This window comes from Corapipo altera, unplaced genomic scaffold (assembly GCF_003945725.1).
Source record: "Corapipo altera isolate COAL_440 unplaced genomic scaffold, ASM394572v1 94, whole genome shotgun sequence".
Taxonomy (NCBI): Eukaryota; Metazoa; Chordata; class Aves; order Passeriformes; family Pipridae; genus Corapipo; species Corapipo altera.
This window is the reverse complement of record NW_020884950.1, coordinates 230,154-256,025: the sequence shown is the minus strand read 5'-3', so window position 1 is coordinate 256,025 and position 25,872 is coordinate 230,154. Positions and strand designations below refer to the sequence as shown.

General features: G+C 43.4%; 1 protein-coding gene across 1 annotated transcript in view; it reads right to left on the bottom strand.

The window, feature by feature from the left end:
• Positions 1 to 7,371: 7,371 nt before the first annotated feature.
• Positions 7,372 to 25,872, bottom strand: part of COMMD1 (copper metabolism domain containing 1) — a 68,436-nt gene continuing 49,935 nt past the window's right edge. The window contains exon 3 of the mRNA XM_027663043.1: positions 7,372 to 7,508. Coding sequence (XP_027518844.1) covers positions 7,401 to 7,508 — 108 coding nt within the window. The 3' untranslated portion in view covers positions 7,372 to 7,400. The remainder of the gene's footprint in view (positions 7,509 to 25,872) is intronic.

Genomic DNA, 25,872 nt, shown 5'->3' with positions numbered 1-25,872 from the left:
CCTCATGCTGCTTGATGGAGAAATGCCCCTGACATGGATGTGCTCACTATAAATAAATAAAACTTCAGAAACCAACACACAGCACAGATGAGATCTTGCCTCGTGAATTAGTAAACCACTGCCCCATGTACACAATTGCTGCAGGTTTTGTGCCTGATCCTGTACATATTTAACCTCCCCCATGTAAATAGTCCTCTGGAGTTAATGGAGCTGTGCTAATTTGCAATGGCTGGGGATTAAGCTGTTGGGGTTAAGCATTTCTGCCGGCTCTGATTGCAGCATGCTGTAGTTACCGGGCTGTAGGATGACTCAGAGGTGTTCCTGTGCTCTGGGGAAAAAACACCCATGGCCATTACACCATGTCTCCAGCAGCCCTGCAATGCAGCCCAGGTACAGCACTTGCCCTTCCCTCAGACAGAGAAATCCTGCTCCTGCCCTGCACAGACGGGTGCAAACGTTTCATCTGATGATGCAATGTAAAGTTAATTTCTTCCTTTCTTTCTCACTGGGTATGTACCAATGTTTTCCAAAGACTATTTCACTACTATTATGCTGCTTGCAAGCATCTTAATTTAAATCCCATTACAGATGCATCAAGGCAAAATGATCTATCCACAGCTGAAATAATAAACTGGAGTGAAAACATCCTTGGGCTGTGAGAGGCTAGAACAAGCACTAATTGAAATGTATAAACTTACATAACATTATTTATAGAAAGGAGCCCAATTGTCAAAGGCCCTGAGAGAGCTGCAACATGGGAATGTTTGTCCTCCTTGCAAAGAAAAATTAATTATGTAAGTTTATAAATTCCAGTTGCTTTGCTTGCTCATCTCCTTATGTGCCTAAGGACTGCCTGAAAGGTATTTATGGTTCCCAGCCACTGCTCCTTGATGGCATTTTTTTAACCTTATACTTCTGCATACCATTGCCTTGCAGGATCTTGGAACAGGGGATTAACTTTGCACACTGTGTTCCTCGGCCGTAGAAAAATGCAGATTTGTTCTGAGATTCTGCAGTGGTGAGTTTATTTTAAGGGGATGCCTGGATGAGGCCAGAGCTCACCAAGCCACCACATATTTTGCAGAAGCTGGTGGGGTGGCTGCTGTGTTTTGAGAGTACAGGGAGAGGCCTGAACCACTCACAGGTGGCTGGGATCAAACAGACACCTCTGTCTGCTTGAGCCTGATGCAGCTTTGCTTATTTGTTTCTTTAGCTGCCAGGAAAAAGAGATGCCATGAAGACTAATGCCGTAAATGGTTTGATTTACAAGGCAGGAAAAGTGCCACTTATTACTAAAATGCACTATATCATGTAATTTCCTGGTAGTGCTGTATCAGCCAGGGCTGCCAACTGGCCAGAAAGCTCAGGAAGTATGGCAGAAAAATTACATATCATCAAACCCCAATGATTGTTTCCTCCCATGCTCCTCTCAGAAACACTATGACTTTGAGTTTTGTGCTGTGATCACTGATTTTCTCCCACTCATCCCTGTAAAATGTCACTCCTTCAGGGTCTGAGACCCTTGCTGGCATCCAAAAATGCCATTTACTCAATTACCTGGTATTGTGTATTCTCCAATACCATCTCATTACAAGAGCTAATGGCTGAGTGCTGGAGTTGCAGTGCTGTGGCCACTAAGTGAATTAAAATGCAAGCTCCAAGTCACCTGCATGCAGGGGGAATAAGAAACAGGAAGATGTCTTTGGAGAAATATTTCTTACCTCCCAGTTGACAGATGTCCTCTGACAGCTTTGCATTTCAGTGACCTCCTCTTGGGTCCTACTTGCTGTGATAACCCCAAGGACCACCTGCAAAATGCCCCAGGGTCAAACCCCCCCAGGTGGGCTCTCCATCCCCAGCTGCCCGGGCCCACTCCCTCTCACATGCTTCCAAACCTGTTCTGCAATTTCGTGCATTGCAAGATCTGCCTTGCTACCACTAAAAGGAAGGAGGAAGGGCAAGGCATTTGGGGACTTGACCTTGGGGATGATCAACCCCATTACATCTGGGAGGAAAGTTTCACAGCACCAGCCTCTACCGCCCATGATTTTGTGCTTGGACAACAAGTTCAGGTGATATCCCAAAATAGTACTTCCCAAGTGGTGCTGGCAGTTCAGAGGTGGATTTGCACCAGGTGAGGCTGTAGCTGCATCCCTCTTGCCACCTTTTCACAGGAGGTGACACACTGTGTCCTCTGGGATCTCTGTGGCCCTGGGGAGCACCCACGGGATTCATGCTACTGGGAAAAGGCATCTTTGTTGGTGTATGTATGTCCTCCTTGAGGAGAGGGGGGGACTCATCCACAGCTTTGGCAAGGATTGGCTGAACCAGTGTGACCTGTGTGAGCAGAAAGAGCTGTATTTTGCTGCGCTGAGGGGAGAAAGCGCTGCTGGTGACGGCTGCCTGACTCCCTGTGCTGGCACCTTTATCTCCTGCCACGGGCAGGGAGAGCCAGGAGTGCAGTTCTACCCTCCACGTTGGATTAAATGACACCCCAAGCCACACTTCCATGGGATTTGGGAATAATTTAAGAGGCAGATTTTAACAGGCCCAGCTTCAAGGCGAGGAGTCACCGTCTGTTATTCCAGCTGCAAGCCACATGAAACGTAACGCATTAAAAAGTCGTCAGTGGCTACTGCAAAGGACCACTGCATTCCCCATCTTAGAAAGGCTCCCTCTGTTCCCAGCACTGAGCACCTCTTTATAAATATTTGGATCGAATGAATAAACTGTTGAAATGCCCCAGAAGGAGAAGAAAACATTTCTGTGAGCAACGTAGGGCAAGTGTGAGTCTTCGGGTAAAACTTTTTGGAGCATCTACAAACGGTCAGTAAATATTTAAATCAGGAAATCTCCTCAGAAAAATGGTTTATTTTGTCAATATGTAGCAAAAAACTGACATACAGGAAAGAAAATCTCTCAAAATATCAACCAGTTTATCAAAAAGTTAAAGCACAATAAGATGTGGAGGTCATGGGCTCCGGCAAAATCCTTCCCATGTGAAACACAATAGGAGCGCAAAACGTTAATATTTACACTTGCAAAAAGGACCTGTAAGAAATAAATAAAAAAATGTAAAATGAAACTAAGTAACCTGAATAATGGGAAAGTAAATCAACACCAATATAAAATAAATACGCCTCATCATCTGCCGCTTTCCAAGGCCCAAAGCATTATGAAATCCGGCACTTGCTTGGCTTGGATTTGGAAAAGAACGGTGTGCCTAAACCATTGTTTTTTTCAAAATACAGATACGCCTAGAAAAATACTTAAAAAATTTAGCAGTTCTGGGCATATGCAGACCAAGAAAAAAGAAAACTGTGCTAAGAGTAATTGTCTTGCCAAGCAGAGATTGAGTGCAGGGCTTGCCAATTGTGTAACATGTGATTGAAGGCGGCAGGACTTGCAGATATTTTAGGGAGCCCCAGATCATACAACGAGCGGCAACTTGGAGGAATGCCCAGAGAAGAAGGAGCGATAGCAGGAATAAACTGCAGGGCGTTTTAGCAGTGCAAAAGGTGACATGTAAGGAAGAACAAGCTGAAGGTTGCAGCAACATGCGGCGGCTGCTTGTGAGTCTTCAGTGAGAGGCAGCAGAACTCAGGATGGGCTGCACATCACGTGTAGGGTGAGTCATTGGCAACATGGTGCCAGAGCTGCAGCAGCTGCCTTTGCTCACTGCAGGGCAAATGCACTGTGGCTTCTGCAAGTTGTCACTCAGGAAACTGCCGGCAGAAGTGGGGCAGGAGGAAGCTGCCGGTGCCACTGGGTGCTGTCCCCTGCCCCGGCAGTATCTTCCCGGACACTCCCTGCCCGGCCTATGCCAACGTGATGCAGGTTAGATTAAAGACCCAGGCTTTGACTGAAACCAAAGTGGCCCCAGCCACGTGGCAGTTCCTCTACAAGTGGTTTTTAGTTGTTAGCAAACCAGGGGGCAGGCAGGCACAGCTGCAGGGGGCCAGGCGTGAAAGGCAGCTCTCTAAGGTTAAAGAGTGAAAGGCAGCTCTCTAAGGTTAAAGATGTTGGAGCGTAGCACGAGTGGTGTCCCAGCTCCTTCCCTGGCTGCTTTTGAGGATTAGGCAGAGAAACAAACCTCTCTCAGACGGGACTCGGGCAGGTGCCCTCCTTCAGCCTTTCTTCCTGCTGCTTCCCCATCTCCCTCACTTTCCTCCTCTGGCTGTGCTGAGCTGTTCAGTCCTTGCTGTAAAGCTACAAACTGCCTGACAGGCTCGATTTGGGGCATGCTGCCACATGGCTGCTTCACTGAAGGAAGGAGGAAGAGGAGAAGGAGGTGAGAGCCCCAGTGTCACACTGGCTTAGTGCACAGACACAGGTGCTGCTGTCATGGCAGGAAGCAGTGGTTTCCAAAACCGGATGAGACCACTATGGCCAACAGGGCTGTGCTGGGATGTCTCTTGGCTGGATCTGTGCAGGAGGCACCATCCACATGTGGCCCCAACCACTGCAGGAGCTGCCTGGCCATGCATTCAGGCTAATTCTGGTATCTGGGCTTTGGGGGTGGAATATGAAATCTCTCCTGAAGTGCACAGGCAGGAGCTCTCACTTGCCAACACCACAGAGATATTTAGCAGGACCATAGATAGCAAGTGACGTCTGTGAATCTTAACAAAAGCCATGGGTGATTGTGCCTTTCACTCAAGGAAGCAAAGCAGAGTGGTGTCGGAGGCCTTGTGATCTCCTCCAAGTTCAGCTGAAAGTGGCCAATAGGTTCAGAACACTGTAGGCAGGGACAGATGGATGGACACACACAAACCATCCCAGTAGGAAGGAATGGTCCTGCTAAAGGAGCAAATCTGTCTTCTGTGCCCCAGCAGCAGCGGAGGATTACAGCAGTCTGGGGAAGCACAGCATCCTCTTTCCCTCCCTACATCAAATTTTGTGAAGCAGGAATGATTTTGGTGCCCAGTGACATCTTTGCCCTCACAAAGGGGTGAGCAGAGTGCAGTCCTCAACACTCTCAGCTATTTTTTTTTTTTTTTGCACAGTAGTTTACCAAGATCCACCAAGAAGAAAATCTGGATCATTAGATATTCAGTGGAGGGAGGATTAGGAAGAGAGAGAAGCATCCACCCATAAAAATGTACCCCTTTTTAACTTCACACCTCAACTAGGAAAGTATCCAATGTCTTAAATGTCCCCAAGATTTTTTGCCTCAGCCTCCTCGCCTTGTTAGCCATTCCACATATTTATATTCTTTGCATGAAATAATACTTCCTGACATCTGTTCCCAGTTTGTGTCTCTTTAATTTCCATTTATAGCACATTTTCCTATCCTCTGACCATGTTAAAATAAAACAATAAGTATGTTTGACACAGCGCAAGTTACTTAAGAACATGATCCTTCTCTGACCTTAATCTTTTTTTTTTTTTGTAAACTAAACTGCTCTAAAACACAGAAAACATTTTAATGAACTTTGTTGAAAATGGAAAGATCAGAGAGTCACAAACCACTCATTTCATGCCAGTGACGCAGTCAGTGACCAGTGTGAGAATCAGTTGGTGGTTACAGACCAGTTCCTCTCTCACAAGTTATCAGCTGAAGGCATGTGGAGAAATCGAGATGCTGTGGGCTGTGCAGTCCCTCCATGAGACAGAGGGGAGAACCAGGTGGCTCCAAGAGACAAGGTGGCAGCAGGACAGGCACAGGAAAGGAAACGTTAATTCCCTGGGCAGTGACACAAATTGGCTCGAGTGATGCTTTCCCTTCTGACCAGGCAGATGGGAAAAGGTGCCCTTCCCTTGCTCTGAAGAGATTTTGCATCCAAGTACAATCTGGCAACTCCACAAGCAATAAATTCACAAGGAGAAGCAATGAGGAGTACTTTAGTTATGGCACCAGAACATTTTATGTTGTCATCTCTACCTTGGTGCAAGCCCTCAGTATAATTTCAGCTCAGGAGGAGGTTGCTTGCAAAGCTAATATAAAATGGGAAGAATCAATGCAGCCTCCAACCAAATGTGTGTGCACACCTTCTGCTTAAGTAACAGAGCAAACCAGCGAGGCAGTATCCTCCCCCTTTCACGGACCAGCAGGCAGCTCTCCTGTAGGAACCCTCGTTCTCTGTGCGAGTGTCAGCCTGCCCAGACAGCCCCTCCAGTTCCTCCTGCACCAAAAAGGCAGTGAAGTGTGGTCAGACCCCCTGCTATGACACAGATGACAAGATTGCACCCCTGGACAGAAACACGTGACCCTGAAAACGCTCCTGTGAGGCCTCTTTCCCCGGGAGGGCAGCGGCTGCTCTGCAGTTACGACAGAGATGTGGGCACCCACAACTGCCCAGAGCCACAGCAACCTGGGCAGTGCAGACCGTGGTGCCCCTTATCTGCTCCTGCTTTCAGCTTTCTTCACACAACTGTTTTATCCATGGGGCCTGCCAGGTTGCCAAGGGCATTTTCCTTTTACCCACATTCCAAGCTGAACATGCACACACACACTAGAAACTCTGGGTTTAATCTGAGGCTTTCTGAGGTCAAAACAAACCATGACAAACAGGACTAAGAGCAGCCAAGTTAAACTGTGCTCTGACAAAGCACTGGCCTCTCAAACACACCGTGCAGCTCGGTGCCAGGGCTGCACCACTACAGCTCAAGAGCCAGAAGGCTGATGGGGGTGGATGGTCCTTGGGGAAGCACATCAGAAGTGGCTTTGAAGGATTGCCAGAAGTAGCTGGATCAGGTGATCTGCACATGCAGGACTGCTCCTCTTGGGAAACCAGCACCTCCCACTGCCCTAGAGATGCTCCCCTGATTGTCCCCTGGCTCCCCACAGCACCAGGAAGGTCTCACTGGACAGGCCAGCCAGGTTGTCCAACTCACACCCTTGGGAACCACTTAATCCTCCGCAGCACAGGGGCTCCCCATTACAGAAATGTGCGTTTGTGTCTCTGCTCCCTGAACTCGCTGCACTTCATCTGCTCTCCTGGGCTTTAAGCTCTAAGCAGACAGAGCTCATACAGGTGGATTTGTCCTACAAAGCCCATGGTTTGGAAGGATAAACATGAGTACCCCCTAATCTGCCTGTTTCTTCTGCTCATTTCTCTGCTGCCACAACGGGCCGATTTACCTTTGCTGTTCATCCAGCCCAGCATTTACAGCATCTGGAAGACTCCAAAATTGATTGAGGGGAAAAGAGAAAAGCTGTGCTACATTCTAAGGCTTGGTTATGCAAAGCTTTGTGCAAACAATGTTGCTGCCACCTTGGTGAAGAGGCCAGGAGGAGTGGATGAGAAATCTTCACAGTGTGACTCAGCCCATGTCTGGTTGTGAATGCATCATCCACTTATAATTTAACCATTTTCACCTACTTTATGTGCAGAAACAGGAGTTATGAAAAAGTACCAAGGGACATTCTTTTTCTAAGTTGCAATATCTTTATTTGATTAAGTAGTCTGAGTCAACAAAGTCATACTCTCCTCTATTTCTGAGAGTTTCTTCAGCATCTGGCTCACCTTGGCCTCATCGAACTCCAGACAGAGAAACTCCGATTCCTACAAAACAAAATTGCAAGAACAATACTTGAGAAAAATAATTACATTTGATCACTGTGCAGAAAGAAATGTTTGGGGAGGAATTTGACAGCTTAACTCCACTTGGCAGTGGGCTTTCTTGTATCTTCCTGAATATTTTCCTGCCTTGAAGTACCTCTCGAAACATTCCTTGATTAGGAAGCACTGGAAAAGTCAAATCTCTAGCGATCCATTAGTTAACCCCTGAGGCTTTGTGAAGCATCATGCAGAAAACAGATCACAGAGCCCTGCTGCAGTTAACCATTCTCCCCGGACATGAGCAGAACTGGACAGTGTCAGCCCAACCAGTGCAACTGCTGCAAATTGGGACTGCAAAGCAAATGCCTCTTCAGCTCCTGCTAAATCTCCCCAGTTTTCCCAGACTCGACCAGGAAAACGACTTGAGCTGTCTTTCACAGAACAGCTACTGCAGGAGCAGCTTTTCTCACCATCCCAAAATAATCCCACTATCTATAACACATTACAAGTCTCGTTTCACAGACAAGATCTGACAACAGCTCCTCTCTGTAACTTGACCTCTGTTTCCTCCACATGTGTTCCAGCCATGGGCTGATTTCTATCCTGACCTTCCAGGGAAGGAGTGGCAGTGCCATGTTATGCAGCCCTAGGTCCTGGTCCTCGACAAGATGACCTCAAAGGCCTCCTGTTGACATCTCAGGCTCTCCAGCCACAACTCTGCACCCCAAGTCATGTGAGCCCATCAACAGACTAAATCAGGCCAGGGTTTGCCCAAGCAACCTTTAAGATCTGCTAAAGCTGATTTTATGGCTTAATCACACGGCGAGTGTGAGCAGACAGGAGGAGACTGAGGTGCCTAGATCTGGAGGAGATGTTTTTCATGAGCCTAAGGCATAAGGAGGACTTTTTTTTTCCCTCTTCAGGTTTTGTCAGCTAAAAGGAATGTGAACTGCTCAAAATGAAACTCTTTGAGTACACAAAGACATTGCCACTTCATCCAAGTGTAAGTGTACTCACTGAGCATACTTTTAGCTATAAAGCAGCTATAATTTTCCCATGTGGGTTGGATGGCATCTGATTATCCACTCTCAAGTGGACCAACCTAAAATTTGACCAAGAGAGTTGTAAATCAGGCTGCTCAGAATTGAGCTTCAGTTTTATTTAATGCTTTGTTAGTTTATATTTTTCATGAAAAAAAGAAGACAAAATAAGATGCAGCGGTGAAATTCAAACCTCCTTATTGCTCTCCTAAGGTGTCCTCCAGGCAAAGAACAAATTTGGTATCTCTGCTCATGATCAGCAAGAAACAAGGAATCCCTTTTGATATACTTCTTATTGTTAAAAAATAATTCAGCCCACTTGGATCCTCTGCAGTTGAGCAAAACCAAAATGGAACAAATCAGCCAGTGACTCGAACTCATGAAGTCCAGCACAGTTTGCTGCTCAGGCTGAAACCTGGACTTCAGCTCAGCCCTTCTTGGGGTGGACGTGGTCTTTGGAAAAAAGGTGCCTGTATGTTCACAAGTGGGGTTGTGACCTGCATCCCCACCTTCAGGCTGGAAAGCCAAGCTCGATGCTTTCAGGAAGGTGTAGGAATGGACATCCATTTCCTGCAAAGTTTTCTCCCCACATGCTCTCCCACCCCTCCTCCCATTTCACTCCTGAGCCTGGGCTATAAAAAGGAGCTGCAAAACAAACATCCAAGAAACACAAACTGCCCCCAGACTTGAATCAGGTTGTCTAGGAGCTGCAACAGCAGAGTGCTGCAAAAATATTTATATGAGAGACCAAAAGAAGCACATCTTTTTCTATGTCAGTAACTATACTTAAAAAAAACCATGTATTTTTAGAAAACCAATCCTCACATGCTGAAAACTTTAAAAAATACAATTGTTCTCTATGGCATAAGTTTGAGCAGCTACTTAAAATGGTTTCTAGCAACTGTGATACATCTAGTATTTTTAACTTTTAGCCAGTATATTGGAACAACAAAAAGAAACCCCTCTGAATTCACATGTCATTTTGTTTTTATTCATATTCATTTCCAGTGTCACAGGGAGAGGGAGTCAACTCCACCTTCACACAGGGAGAGCTCCACAGCGTTCAAGAAACAGAGACAGTCTGAAACTGGACAGGGTTTGTCCAGTTAGCTCCTATTTCACATGAAATTCAGTTGCATTTTAAAGCCACCAGCCAAGGCGCCAGACCCACTCTTAAAAGCCTTCTCAACTTGATGTGGTGCTTGTAAGATCATTAAGGGTTCTTTGTAAAGGAATTATCCCATCTTGAATTACCAGGAAAACACTCTTTAGATAGTGAAAAAGCATCAGCTTCTGATGCCTGTGTGCAAACACAGCCAGCCAGCCAAGTACTTCTGGACTTCTGTACCCACGCAGCTGCTTCTTGGAGCAATGGGAGTATTGTAGGGTTTTAGGTCTGATCCTTTTGGTACAGGCAATGCAGTCATTTGCTCTGCAGAGTCTGGGATTCAATGCAATTTCATTGCTCAGGAAGGTATTTTATTCTCCTGTCTTGGGTTTTGCCTTAGATTAGGATGTTTTAAAGATGTAGCTGTCCCTTGCATAAGTAAAAACCCAATCTGTAATGTCACCAGAAACCCAAAGTGCCTTCAAACATCCTAGTACCTTTCATTGTGATTAAGAACCCACATTAATTTTCAGCCTTCCCAATTTTTTTGGTCAACAGAGACAGAAAAGACATTCATTGCTTTTGGGAAGGACTAGCTGATAAAACAGTTTTACAGCTGCAGTTATGCATTCACTTGTTAGCAAGGAAACCTTGTTCTTATTATCAGGTTTTGAGACTGTGGTAAGCAAAGTTCTTTACTAACAAAGGGTTTTTTCCTAATTAAAAGAAATGCAGAGCGCAGACTTTCACTAAAAGCTATTAACGAAAGTAGAAGAGTTCAGAAGTGTTGCCCTTTTTTGGGGACTGAAGCCCAACCATTCAGTGACATGTGATTAAAATAAAAAGGAACTTCCTTCTCCACTTCTTAGTCAGATGTGTGAAAGGGTGAATCAAAGAAATTTCTAGCATAACATTTCCCAGACAAACAAATTTTGTTGCTTGTTAACAACTTCTGAGTTCCTCATGCCTAAGCGATAAATAAATTTTTTTTACTCCATGCCATTTTTCCTTCTAGATCACAAAATATTCTGCATTTAAGCAAAACTTCTACCTCTGTTATCCAGGAAAACCACCAAGTATATGTAAGTAACTGAGTGTATCACAAATAAAGACTCCGGAGTCATGGCTGTCAAACCTCTCAGCGTGTTACATTTGCTTGGATAGTGAAACCAGCAGGGAACACCTCCAAATCAATATAATATGGTACTGTAATATGCCTGGGGACAACTACATACAGTTTTCCACCTGAACAGGTGCCTCAGTGTCCTGTGCAGAAGAGGTGGTGGGCCAGGAGTCACCCCCAGATCCCACCTGGCTCACCCCAGGCTGACCTGCAGGAAGGGGAGTCCAGGAAGAGGTCAGGCATCGCCAACCAGCCCAGCAGAACTCAATCGCTCCCTCGAGGAGCTTAAGCAGCATTATGTGTCTGAATAATACTTGTCTTATATGCAGAAGAAACACAAGGGTATATAAAGCCACATACATTAAAAGCTAACCAGTAGTTTTCTTTCAAACAGAATTATCTCTGTAAATACGTTATCTAAAACCAACCTTTGACTTTCATTTTTAAACCCACCTCAGAGATTGCGGGCTGGGCTCACATCAAAGCAGCAGGGCTATGGTTAAACCAGCGACTTGTTAACACCAGATGAGTATCTGCCCGTTCACAATACAAGCACATTAGGCTGCAAACAGGAAAGCCAGCGGGGGATAAATAAAACAAGGAGCCGGTCCCAAGACGTCACCAAGGCTGAACTTGTGGCCAGCTCGAATCACACGGAGCGAGCACACAGGAAACGTGCCTGGGAATTCACAGCACACACATCTTCTCCAGAAACACCCACGAGCAGAAACAAACGTCATTTTGTTTCCAATGCATTAATTAAGCAGATACTGATTTGAGAGTAAATCCACTTTTGCAAATAAGTATTAAGAGATTGCTTCTCTGGAGTAAAAGAAAACGTATGCATGGGCTTAGATACAACCTGCTTCAGCAGGACAAGTTAGGGTTACAAAAAAGAAATCTAGTTTATCTGATGATGTCAACTCCCCCACTTCCTCCAAATTTGCTAATTTCATGTAAATACTACCTTAGTAAAACACCTGCAGGGACTACTCTGTAAATATTATCCCAAGTTACAAGTGTAGTAGCATTTCAGCAGGAAAATCAATCACAGAATCATAGGATGGTTTGGGTGGGATGGGAAGTTAAAGCTTGTTCCAAGCCTCTGCCCTGCACAAGGATGCCTTCCACTGCACCAGGTTGCTCCAAGCCCTATCCAACCTGGCCTTGAACATTTCCAGGGATGAGGCACCCATAGCTTCTCTGGGCAACCTGTGCTGGTGCCTCACCACCCTCACAGTTAAGAATTCCTTCCCAGTATTTATTCTAAACATACTCTCTTTTAGTTTAAAACCATTCCCTCTTGTCCTGTCAGTCCATGACACTCCATGTCCAAAGCCCCTCTCCAGCTCCCTTGTAGCCCCTTTAGCTACTGGAAGGGGCTCCAAGGTCTCCCCAGAGTCTTCTCTTCTCCAGGCTGAACGATCCAAACCCTCTCACAGCAAACTCTCTCTGTCTCCGTAGCAAAGGTGCTCCAGATCTCAGAACATCTTTGTCACCCCCCCTCTGACCTCATTCCAACAGGTCCAGGTGGATTACTGGCCAATAATGGTCAACTACCTTATCAGCTCCCATTTTATACCTTCCTTCCCTTACAGGAAAGTACCGAAGCTCCCTCCAGATGAACCTCCCTCCTTGCTGGCTCAGCACCAGAGCAGGCTTTGCCTGAGCCAGTATGATCAGCCCCCCGTGCTCACAAGCAAGAACTGCACATTCTCAGCTATCACCGCTTTTATTTCTTAATCCCTAAAAGATTATAACTGTAGTTGAAAAAGAAAGTCTCTGGAAAGAGCCAGTGAGGAAACCTAGAGATTTGACAGCAGGAACTGCACCTTCACTTGGCAAGTAAAAAAAAATACAAACCAGTCCAAGTCCTTTTAACCTTTTTTACACAGTGCTCTGTCAGGGTCACTTGGAGGGTTTTAAAGTCAATAGGTTGAAAGTACAAAGTGGCTTCTTCAGTCCTTCCTTGGCACATCAGCACTGCTGGGAGCCAGGGGAGCAGAGATGTCTCTAAAGCAGCAGCAGGGATCTGCCTGTGGAACCCACTGGCTCCAGTGTTCAAAGGAAGCTGGCACACAGCCCTGGCCACTGCCAGGAGGCATTAACATGTTAGAGTTATTTCTCTAACAGGGACAGAAACAATAAGATTCTATTATAACATTTTCAAGGTCTATCTAGACCTGCTTTCATTGATAAAGAAGTGCAAATCTTAATTAAAAACAAACAAACAAACAAACAAATAAAAGAAAATAATGGGAGGGGGTAGGGGCAGGAAGAGAAAAAAAAAATTCCAAACACCCTCTCCCATTCCAAAAAAGGCAAGAGAAATGAAATAAAACCCCAAAAAGGTCCCAACATAACCAGAAATTCAAAATGGGAATTAGACACTTTGTAACAGTGCAAGGACACATTCTCCTTGGAAAAGGCACATCCAGAAGTCATTTTTGCAACAATGCTGCCAAGCTCTATCGCAGAAGCCTCCCTTCCTTGGAGACTATTTTTACTTACTCAGTACTGTGGGAATTTTTTATTGTACTGTCTGATAGCACAAAATAAATAAACCCTGATAAACTCAGCAGTATCACTTGCTTCCCAAGCTTTCTTTGGGTGGCCTCTCCCTGACACAGTTCCCAGGTGACTCACCAGGACAGCCTGGGTAAGAGGTATTGGGGTTTGTTCTGCTACGTGTGGCTTTAGTGACTCTTCCATGCAAACATCTGCAGCAGGAATGTCAAAATACACAACTGAGCTGCACTGCATCTTGCACGGATGACCCAGAAAGAAGACAAATATTGGATTTGACCTTATATTTTCTTCTTCAAAAATTACAGTAATACTACATTAAACTGGTGATTCCACTGGGTGGAAATATTTCATGTCAGATGTTTATGAGAGTGATTTATTTCTGCCATTTAGATTTCGTCTTGGGAAAATTTGATAAATGGTAAAAAAAAAAAACAAACTACAGGGCTGCCACAAACCAAATGGTAAAAGTGTGAGATGCTGGATCAAATCTTCTATCACATTGAATCAATCGTGATCCCACTGCAAACTTGAGAAGTTATTTTTGTATTCATTAATATTCCGCGAGATATACTGGGGCATATGATAATGACAGCAAGTCTAGATAATTTCAGGAAAAAAAAGGAATGGATGGCAATCCATTGATTTCATACGACCACATTTCTGCCAATACTAAATTCATTGAGCTATTTCTGCTGCAAATCTATAATCATGGCCTTCAAAAACTCTTAGGCAAAGTGCAATTCATTTCCATAACACTGTATAAAAAAAAGCACAAATATTTGCAAAAGAAAGTGCCTTTTAATTCTCCATTATTTTGGTATTACATGAACCAGGAACCTCTTAAGCGAATTACTATTACATCCCCATAGAAAAAAAAGTGAACTCGACTGCAGCTTTTTTAATACTTTTAATGTAACATCAAGCCTGTAATATCACAGATTAAACAGATAAAGGATTGCAGAAATTGGAACAATTCCAGGAGGATAAAACTAAGTCCCTGATACTGCACAGCAAACATAATGTCATTCCTTTTACATTATCAGCCTCCTGAAAACAGTCTACCTCGTATTTTATACCCTGCATGAAAAATGAGTATTTATGGATATAGAGGTGCTTTAACCTGCTGCTCTTTGTGTCTTTTGGAAGCACAGGTTTCTTTTCAGGAAATGTCAAAAAAAAACCCCAAACCACACTTTAATCAGTATATTAGTAGAACTAATTAGAAGGTAGCCTACTGTGTAGCTTTTATATGTTTCATATCAAAGAGTTAACAAGAATAATATTATTCTTAATAATTACCAAGGAAAAAAGTGAGTGCTTTTATGAAAGCCTTATACATTTTCTATATGGTTGTGCTGTTTTCAAACTGGTGATATTAATATGAATTGGTTTCTGTAAGCCCTTCAACTTCCTCTCTGTTTGATTTTTTTTTTTTTTAAAATCACTCTGATTTGTACCTGTACCTGCTTTAACCTTATGTATTCCCTATATCCTGCCCAGAGAACAGTCTCCTGCCCTGTGTGCTGCCCCTGCACAAGCTCCTTATTACAGGAGTTACTCATCCACACTTCCACTTAAAAAACATCCTACCACAATGCACAAATAGAGAGGCTGACAATGAACAAATGGTGGATGTCTAGCACAGGGAATCACCCTGCATTTGTCATTAGTGATCTCTGATTTCTGTTCATTAGTGAAGGAGCCCTCAGTCACCCTAATGCTGAGCCACTTCATAGGGCAGCTTGCTGTGGTCAGAAAGGGAAGGTTACAGAAGCCACAGTTCTGCTGGTACCAACACAATCCAGAAAAAAAACACCCGTTCATGCTGACAAAATGCAAATTTCATTCTCATTCATGGATGACTCTTTGCAAGGTTACACCTGTAACTTTTTATGTGGGCTTACCTGATTGATTGCTGTTTGCTAAGCCTGCTTACCTGGTTCCTCTGACACCCTTTTACAACATCTTCAACTATCTCAGACTCGAGTTACCCCATAAAATCTGCTGCAGTCACTGGCCACCACAGGAGGTTAACAGAATGGAAAACCCTCTTACCTTTGGGCAATGTCGTTGCCTAGCCTGTTCATCAGCCTGAACCCAGAGCCAGGTACCTACAGCAGTGCCCAGTGCATCCAGAGACTGCATTTCCACTTTGGAACATGCTCAATTAATGCAAAAGCCTCTTGGAATTGAGGTGTTGGACAAAATCTCTATCAAAGACACACAAATAAGATGTTCAGAGGCTCCTAAATTTTTAAGTCAGTTCTTTTTCATAAGGGCACCAAGAGGCACCTTTCTGACCTTGCTATAAACCTTGAGCTTACTATTTCCAAGTCTGTTTTTTTTTTTTTCCCCCAAAAACCATTATGGTACTTCCTATATAAAGAAAGATATTTAAGGAGAAACACCCAGAACATTTTTTTTCCCTCCTAGTCTTGATCTTGGATACAGACAAAGCAGTTTGGGGAAGGATTCAACCTGGCACAGGAAACACCAACTATGTAAGTTGGTCAGAGTTGATGGCCACTAAATATAGGGCCAGGTAATCCTAACCAAAGGCATTGCCACGACTGTTGCCTTCTTTAGATAGGAATGGAGTTGATAAGAGAACAAAAAGTGTTATGATCTAACTCCTGGTGCAGGAATGAAAAGTCAGATGTCTCTGTGTCAAAACTGTTTATAAAAAATAAAACAAAACCACACGCTTCCCCGACTTCCTCTCTGCCCCTACAGACACCATTTTGACAAAGAAAGCACATCAAGACTGTTTTCATTTGAATTACAGCACCTTTGAAAGCACAGCTGAGTTGGAGTTCTTTCACACCCTAAAACAATAAGCGTGGGATGTTTAATCTTTAACATGAGCATTTTTCTTCTGCTGCTTGACTGACTTGAAGTGAACAGGTGTAATGGTGTGCCAAACAAATCACTTAACCTGCTTAGCCCAAATACATTGTCTTGGTATGCAGCTCTGGTTGGGTCTTGAGCCAGCTGTTACGTAAACAAAAGTGTAAAGAGAGTTAAAATCACTAAGAAATGCATTTGCTCTCTGACTCTTATTTGCACAAACCTTGTTTCCACTTGGCATGCTTCAGAGACCTCCATGCAGATGGGTTGCAGAGATTTATATCACTTAGTGTGAATACTAGGAAGAAAGTCCTGCTCTTCTCCTGTCCTACACACATGGCAGTTTTGTCCTTACAAGAAGATAAAACAGGTAATACAGCTCTAGAGAGCTGTAACCCTTCAAGGGCGAGGTTTATTAAAGGAAAATTTCTGAAAAATTTATTTTAGAGGTTTGTGGTCAATTTTTAGAAATCATAGAATAGTTTGGGTTGGAAGAGACATTTTAAGGTCACCTAGTCCAACTAGAGCCATCTAGTCCATCCAGAGCAGGGACATCTTCAGCTACATCAGATTGTTCAGAGCCCTGTCCAACCTGACCTTGAATGTTCCCAGGATGGGGCATCCACCATCTCTCTGTGCAATCTGTGCCAGTGTTTCACCACCCTCATTGTAAAAAATTTCTTCCTTATATCTAATCTGAATCTGTCCTCATAGACTGGTCATCATTGGGGACCCTCCACGTGGGAGATGGTTCATAAAAGCTTCATGCTTCATTTGGCAACAAACACAGTTGGCAATTCCCAATCACCCTAAAAGTGCAAATTACATTGGAAGTTTCATGTTATTTTTCCTCCTTTACAATAAAGCTTTCGGGGATCCTATGCAATTCCAGGGTCTGCCATAGGATGCAATCCGAGGGAAACAGTAAAATAACATATTTTAAATTTGTAAGTATCTTTCTCCATGTGGATGTCCCAGTTCATGCCTACGGATATTTGGCAGGACTGAAGAGGTTTCAAAAGCAAAAGAAAAGGACAGTGATACCTGCAAGCTTCACCAAACTGTACAGAGAGCCACATAAAGACATCATAAAGAAATTTAAATTACCTTTGTGTTAGTGTGAGATTTAAATGAATGCATGTATTTAAAAACGAAAGGAAATACACCATGTTTCTGGCAGGGTATCAGGTTCTCATCTTCTTGATCGTGTTTTTTGCTGGCTCAGCTCAGCATCCCCAGCACTGGTACAGTCCTTCCACTGCCGGTGGTCACAAGGATGCCAGCGACCAGAAAGCTCCATCATCATTAATTCAAGCTCTGTCTGCTGTGTCAGCTCTTCAATGACGAACAGTCTCTCAGTGGAACCACTGCAAGGTGATGTGCTCTTCTCTGAAAGTCCTCAAAGGGTAAATGCCCCTCCTCACTTATGATTTGTTGCCTTCCTGTCCTGATCTGCATTTTTCCATCTTGATTGACAGCTGTACTTGTTTTCTTGTGCCGTATTTTGTTTGGTTGGTGTTTTTAAGACTGGCTCAGAGAGCTGAAACATGTACATGTTTCATCTCCAAAAACCTGGGCTACCCTCTGTCTTTTCAATCTTGTAGCACTTAGCTGCAGTATGAAATTAGTCCAGGAAAAAAGAGAGTCCTTACTGAAGTATCTTCTGCTTTTATCCTAAGTTCGGCTACTCCAGTAAGAACATTAATCAGACCTGGAATTCATATTCATTACATTTTAACTTACCTATTATCTAACACAGGAGTCATTCAGCATGGCCAAAAAACTAAAATCAAGCATCACTCAGCATCATAAAACCCCCCACTTTCTCAGAATTAAGTTTCAACTACTTTATGTTATTATTTACCATTTTCTTACATGTTTTGGAAAGTACCATATCACAGCACCAAACCCTCCTTGCCACTGGGGCATGTTTTTGTTACAGGGTGTCATCAAGACCGTGCACTTGGTTAACTCTTAATTACATAAGGAAATTTCTGTGCTTTTAACATAATTTTTTATTTAATCAAAACAATGTCAGCCACGTTCCTCTCTGTTACTGCAATATATACTGGCAGGAAAACAGGAATGAACTGTGGGGTTAAGAATTACTTTTATACCAACTCCATCAACATGGTCTAAGTAATTTGCATTTTAAAATAATCTCACAGTTAAACAATACCGTAAAAACCTGAGCAGACAATTCCTGACCTTTAGGAGGCTGCTAGACTTGGGATTCTGGCATATTCTGACTGAGTGTACTATCAGCTTGCAGGCTGAATAACGTGGTTAGCATCCCCAAAACAGATCTCTCCTACTCCCCTGCAGCTCTTTAATGTTTTAGTTTATCTGTTACATAAATGACTCAAGAATCCATTAACGTCCTGCCTGAAAGTATTACACCAAATATAAAAGCTGAGTAGAAACTAATATTCTCTATGAACATCCTCTTCCAACCCAAACCATCCTACGGTTCTATAATCCTAAAACAACTTATTTTCCATGGGAACAGACAATGCTGGCTCCTGTTCATGGTAATGGCTAGAAGACCTTGGCTTTTCCCCTCCAACCAGTCTTCAGTCAAGACCACACCTGTTTTTCTCAAAGAAGAGGACAAAGATTAGAATTACTCTGAATCAGCACTTTGGAATAAGATGTGTTTAAAACCTTCTTTTCTGCTCCTTTCTGAACGGTTCATACTTGCCCTGTGGTCTAAAAGGCACCCAGATTGCCTGAAACAAGAGAAGGTGAGGGGTGTACATGGCACACAGCTGAACACACGGAGCTGAACTAAAAGTACAACGGTGTTTATTTTGGTTGCTGCAAGTTTCGCAAGTGGTTGGTAAAGGCCAAGCAAATCCTCTGCTGATCTGTGTCTCGTAACAGCAACTGCCCTCAGAAAGTCCCACGTTAAAAAGGTCCCTATATTCCTACACCTAAGCTCTTGGATCAGCACAACCCAGCTACAGCAAATACGTTTTGTGCCCACAAAATGGCATTTTTTCAGAAATAATTTTTCAAGGGCAGCTGTTTATGCTCACCTCTCCTGCCTGTGTCCATGGCACCGCAGCTCAGCGATGCCAGGCATCCATTTACTCCAGGGTGTTTCACCATGCAGAGGAGGGAGAGCACAAGCCTGGCACAACAGACCCTCCCCAGGCACACACACCACCAGCAGCATCTCCACCTCCTCCCAGGAACATTAACCCTCTGTCCCTGGCACAATCATGCATCCCACAGATCTGGAATTATACATGAATACACCACTAAATGAGGAGTGAAAAGCTACTAGCATTTGGGCAAAAGGGCTCATCTAAAAATATGTAAACAGTGTACCAAGGGCTTGAAAATATGCCTGCAGTTCAGCATGTGTTCAGCTGGGTTTTCTTTCTTAAAATATTTAACAAGACAAAGCGGTCAAGCTTCTTTTTTTTGCCGCTTTTATGGCATTTATCTACACCCTTTCCGATGACCCGAAAATAGAATTTATCAGGACGAGAGGGTCACTCAGAGTTACGCTGCCATTGCAGACACATCTTCTCAGTGGGACCAAACTAACCATGCTTGCTTCTTTTCTGGAATTCAAACATGTGAACTTAACAAGGGGAAAAAAGCCAAACTGGGAAAAAAAAAAAAAATTGGTCTAAATAATTTTTGGTATTTTTTTCTCATCTCTTTTAGAATGCAAACTGCTGTCTTGCAATTCACCATGAGAAATCTCCCACAGAAAAGGGGGCAGCCCAATATCTGTAGTCCAGCCTGTTTACAGCCCTTCCAGCACTGCTGCTATTGCTGTTTCAAAGCCTGGGGAGAGGCATCACACTTGGATTTATCAGCAAAACAGCAGCTCTAGCTCAGTGTGGTGCAAAGTCTGCTAAAGACAGTGTGAATCTCTGCACTAACTTCAGTGACCTTCAGATCAAATGCACAAAAATATCAGCATTACGTGCCAGCAGGGAGACACCAGAGGAACACAGTTCTCCTCTGAAAAGAAAGGAAAAGCTACAGATTTGCATTTTTCTTTGCCTTTTTTTTTTTTTAAACCACAGAATATGTCCTTGCTCATATTTGCTGCATAATACACAACTCACTTTTGTTTTTTCCAGCCTCTTTTCTTGTGTAAGAGGAAAAGCAAAGGCTCGCAATGAAAGCTGAAGCTGTAGGTGCAACCCTGAAAAGAGATGAGCGTGGGAGGACATTTATGCCTGTGCAGAATCCCACGGAAGCCAAGGGGCCGTCTGCTCTGCCCACACAGCTCTTCTTGCCTCAGTTAATATTACAACTTTGTTTTATACAATCTGTGATTTCAAAATGAATCCTGGCAACGAATGTAGGCAATAGAATACAAACTCTGCACTACAGTCAATGCACCACACCTGTATTCATCTGTTTAAAAGTCTAATCAGGACAGATCACGACACCAGTTCTCAACCTGATCCCAAAAACAGCCTGGCCACAAGAATTGCTTTAAAGCACAGAGCTTCACAGTCCTCTTGACAGGCATCGTGTTGAACCGTATCTCTTTTCAGAAAGAGAAAAGGTTCAAAGAAAAGTTATCTAATTTTGGTTGACCTCCTGTTCTCAATTCAAGGGCAAGTGGTACTGAAGTAGAAATCATTTCCATAACTGAACTGCAGAGCAGTCGTTTAACAATTAATAAGCGATCCACTCAGCATATGGAACTGAATATGAAAATAAACACACGAGAATTGAGATACCTCTGCACAAAGAAAGGCTGCAGCTCCTCCGCGTCAGATATTTAATTGGCTGTCTTTTTCTTTTTCTCATCATGAACAAGGGGAGAAGAGGGCGATGAAATATAAAAGACCTTAACCACTTCTCCTGAGGAAAATGGAGATGGCTCATTTAGCTTTCTGTGCCTTTGAAGCAGAGGAGAAGTCTCTTTTTTTTGTCTCTCCTGTCTTTTTTGGCCTGCATCTACAGTTTGGACATCAACCTTTAGCAGAACAGGCACGTTTCTCATCAGGAGTAAATCTGTGATGCCTTCCCCCTGCACCCAGAAAATGTCAGATTTGTGATGGGCTCCCCTTGGCAGATGTAAGGTCATTGCTCTTGCTGCAGGACTGTGAGGAATAGAATGCATTTCACCTCCTCCCTATTCCCGTGATCAGACTAAAGGTGCCCTCCTAGGAGACCAGCCTAAGCACCAAGGACCTTGCCTCGTGGACCTTGTGCTGGCCTGGCACATCGTGGCCATGAGGGTGCAGGGACACCACCCCCTGCCTTCTCACTGCAGCTCTTGAGTGGAAGAAGAAGAAGAAGAAGAAAGAAGAAGAAGAAGAAGAAGAGGAAGAGGAAGTCATAAAAGAAAAATGAATGGAGCTGTGACTTCAGGTAGGGAGATGAGATGGAGAACAGCATTATACGACTCAAAGCCACCCCTTCCTTAAGGAAGCAGGGAACAGGAGGACAATGTGCAATACTGAATGCTGTTGTCTGGTTTTAGACAGCTGTCCTGAAGTGGAATTATGGCAAAATTTGTGAGTGGACCTGTGTCCTTCTCTTTTCAAACATCAAAGCACTACACTTTTTTAATCCTGGCAAGCCTAGGGGTTTGTACTGATGGCTGGTCTTTCTGCTGCCTCCTTGACCAAAAGATACTAACAAAGCCAGGACTGACTGTGCACCATCATCATAAAAATACCTGTTTCTGGTTAAAATACTTTGTTTTTCAATTCCCCTGCTTGCTGACCTGCCAAAGGGCTGGGAGGTAGTGGAGACTATATGGAAAGATTTGGACTGCTTTGGGGGCTAGCAGGGCAAAATGGGGCCTGCATACAAAGGTAAAAATGGCAATGAGGACAGGGAATGTCTGTCTCCTTCCCTGCCTGCTTGCAGGATTTCATGTCTCTCCTCACCCTGCTAATGCCTATTATATCTTTCCATGTCTGTTATATCTTTCTTCAAGGTTAGGAGACAAAAGCTAGCACAGACTTTGCAGCAACAGTAAATAATTAAATTTATTTCCTCCCATTCTTTAAGCTTGCTTTTATGTGAACCCCTGCTGAATGCCAAATAGGGATTTTCACTGACCAGCCCACACTTGCACCCATCCTTCACAAACCTTTACAACACACATAGAGCTCAGAGAGGTTTACAAAATCCAAGCAACTCTTTCTCTAAAGCATCATTTCATCTCCCTTCAGGAGATTTTTTTAAATAAAATAATATATTCATTAGCAAAGCTGGGTTCAAGTCATGGTAGCTGCTGTCTGTATCTACCACAAAACTGTAGGGATCGATTTCTCCGAGCCTGCCAAACCGTCTGCAGGGAGAGCGCGGGACACTGTTCCTTAATTTCCTTGTATAAAAGGATTATCCTGAGATACAGTATGCTGGGAAGCAGCTCTGCATTTGGAATGGCCTTTCACCCCACAAGCCCAATTAAGAGTTTCAGAAACAAGTCGTAGACATGTAAAGATATTTTCTAAAATATCAGCCTGAGTTATAAAAACGGTATCAGTGCTTTAGAGCTCCCAAAATAACCAGGGAGGGAATACAGCATTTTCGGCCTCCTTCAGTTGATTCCCCAATAAACAAGTTCTTGACAAGAACTCAGCATTACCATTTAATGGCTTTGTGCTCCTCCTGTATGCACCTGCTTAACGAAGGACTGTAATTCAATGCTGATAAATACCTTATCTTGACATCACAGAGCTCAGCTTCCCATCTCAAACCAAAGCAGTGGCAGTGCTTGGTTGTGGTTTGGTTTGGTTTTTTTGTGGTCGTGTGGCAGCAGAACAGGGAAGGACACTGGGCACCATGAGCACTCACTGCACCAAAAAAGCAAAAAAAAAGAGTAACTTCCAAAAAAGTAACTTCCACTACACCTATTAAGGAAGCCAGGCAGTCACATGAAGAAATCAAATACATCTTTGGTTGGTGTGCTATAAAAAGAGAATAACACACTCTTGCTGAAAAACATCTCAGAAATGCTTTCCAGAAGGAACACTTTGGATGTGCTGTTGAATCCTGAGCTACTGCAAAAGGGTTAATACAGTTTTCAGCCCACTGCTGAATTTTAAACAATAACACAGGTACAGACAACATTATATGTGTATTTTTGTTTTTAAACCTCACTGGAAAGACTCAATGGTCAATCCTTAGCAGCAACTTCATAGATGCACTTGAAGTTCAGACAGTGAGAGGCCCTACATGACTTCTCCTCAAGAGAAAAACCAAGTAGGGATGAGAATGGACCTGCCTGAGCATCATTTGAGAGAAGTCATGAGGGATTTCTCTTGCTGGAAACCTCTCCCATATGCCACCCTGGGTGGACAGTGCACCTGCCTCTCTTCACTGCCCTCCAGTGCTGCCCTTGAAGAACGTGTGTGATGAAATTTCTATCATGAAATCTCCATTGAATGGGGGACTAATTTAGTGCTCCTACTGCAGATGAGCCTCAGAAACATGGAGCAGTACTTGCACTGAATCACTGTAGAGGAGTTAAGGAGGAGGCAAGAGGGCCATTGCCCATGTTCAAAACAAACACCCCAGACAATATATTTCATCTGGAACAGACCTCTAATGCAACCCCTTCTTTCTTGCTAATTTTTGATTGCCTTGGATTCTGTGTCTTAAAATGGTCATAAATAGGAAATGATAAGCAAACACATCTCCACTCACTCCCATGTACATTATACATCCTTTGTGAGCAAAACAACCAGGACTTTTTAAAACTGTGGCAAAGCATATTTGTAACTGTTACTACAGATACGGTGAGTCACTAATGATCTGGGCGCCAGAAGAGTCTGCTTTCTGAAGTCACCACTGCTCGTTATTTCAAGAAAACAATTAGTCAAAATTAAAAACGAAGCCCTAGAGCTTCCAGGAATTGGTTACTGTGCTTTGGATATTCATGAACAGGATGAAGACAATAAAGGCTGTCTGGACCATCCCCTCACTCCTTTATAATGGGTATAATAACTTGAGACAACCTCATCAGTAAGGGACAATAAAAATATAGATTCCCTTCAGGAGCTATGGATGGGGAAGATGGAGGGATGGAAACGCTGAAAAGTTATTCTTATTTACTGACTTGTCTGCATTAAACTCCAAGATACATAATTTTTATTTTTAAACAAGAGTCTTCTTAAGCATCTAAAAATGAGAGTACTACTCATACTGGAAATAAGTTCAAATCACAAACCCCCACACTGTTTAAAACTGAGATTAGATTTTCAAAAGACAACACATTTAGAAGAGAGTGCATTACCAGAAACGGAACATCTGAAACTATTTCTCTTCATTAAAAAATGAATCACCATACTTTTCCCCAGCTAGAACCCATTTATCTAACTATAACGAGGAGCTGGCATTTGATGTTATAATCTCCACGGATTCACCCATCAGAATATAACTACTGCTGGACCAAAAAGACCCTGGCACCTGGGTCAGATGCACCAGTAGGACTGTCTAAAGTTCTTTAGTCTCAGAATAGCTGCACCCATATGGACAGATGCACTCGGCTCAATGAGATTTATTGCTATTAGATAAAATGGCCAGAAAAGCAGCTTTCCTAATTTTTTGTCTTAGGTAAAAGCTCTAATCACTGTCCTTTTAGTTTCCATCTACAAAGGGTAAAACCGAGTTGTTGGGTTGTTTTTTTCTCTAAAAAAGCCCTGAACAAACCTAAAACCCCCATATGTTTGGAGTTTCCATGACATCATCCCTCCCTGTGCCCTCGCTGACCCGAGAGCTCACTGCAGGCACAGACATGTGCCATCAGCTGACAGCTCCAAACAGGGCAAGCAACCAGCCCAGCCACTCACCTGGGTCTGGATTTACTCACTGAAAAAAACCCACCCTCAGTTTATTCCTCAAAGAAGGGCTGGGGAATCTGGAAAAATAGAGTAGAACACCACTTGCTGCTTTCCTTGGGGTATATGTTTAAAGCATCTTTACTTTCAGATTGCAATACAATATTTACCTGTCCCAAGGTAACTATGTAATCACAGCAAAGACAGTGGAAAGAAAAACCAATGGAGAAGAACAACATTTATTATTTATAAAAAAAAAGTAAGTTGTTTCCTCCTCTTAATCCTCTCTTCTTGCTTTCCATCAGCAGTTTGGTAACTAGGGATCATTTCTTACAACACATTTTCAACATGTCTAGGGCAGAGGCTTTCTGTCCTGGAATCCTTGAACCACTTCAAGATATGACAGATAAAGAAAACCAATTTATAGTTTTGCTTTGGAGCCACACGGCCAAAGGGTCCAGCACTTCCAGAAAAATATTTTGGGCTTCACAGCTGAAAAAAATATGATCCCATGCTACAGGCACTATCCCAAAAGTATATTACATGGAAGGGGGCTTGCTACCAGCATGTGCTACACTCCCTTTGAGGTCATGTCACTCTGTCCCTAATTCTGCTGTTCATTTTTTGGGTCCATTATCCATGGATTGAGCATCTCGAAGTGTGTAACCAGCACTACTACCTCTCAAACCCAGGGCACTTAATGGCAGCAGAATTTAAGAAGTGATGTCCTACAGCTACTGGTGGATCTGCTGCTTATTATTCACAGTTCAGCTAAAAGCAGCTTTGAAAAGGCCCATTTTCAGCACATGTATGAATGTTAATGATTAACGTGCTTTTGTGTGAAAGAGGGGAAGAGGAACGGGTGTAGCAAAAAGAAAACAATCATAGGAAAAAGGTTGTTAGGGAAAAAAATGGTGTAAAGGATGAAGAATGGAGAACCAGT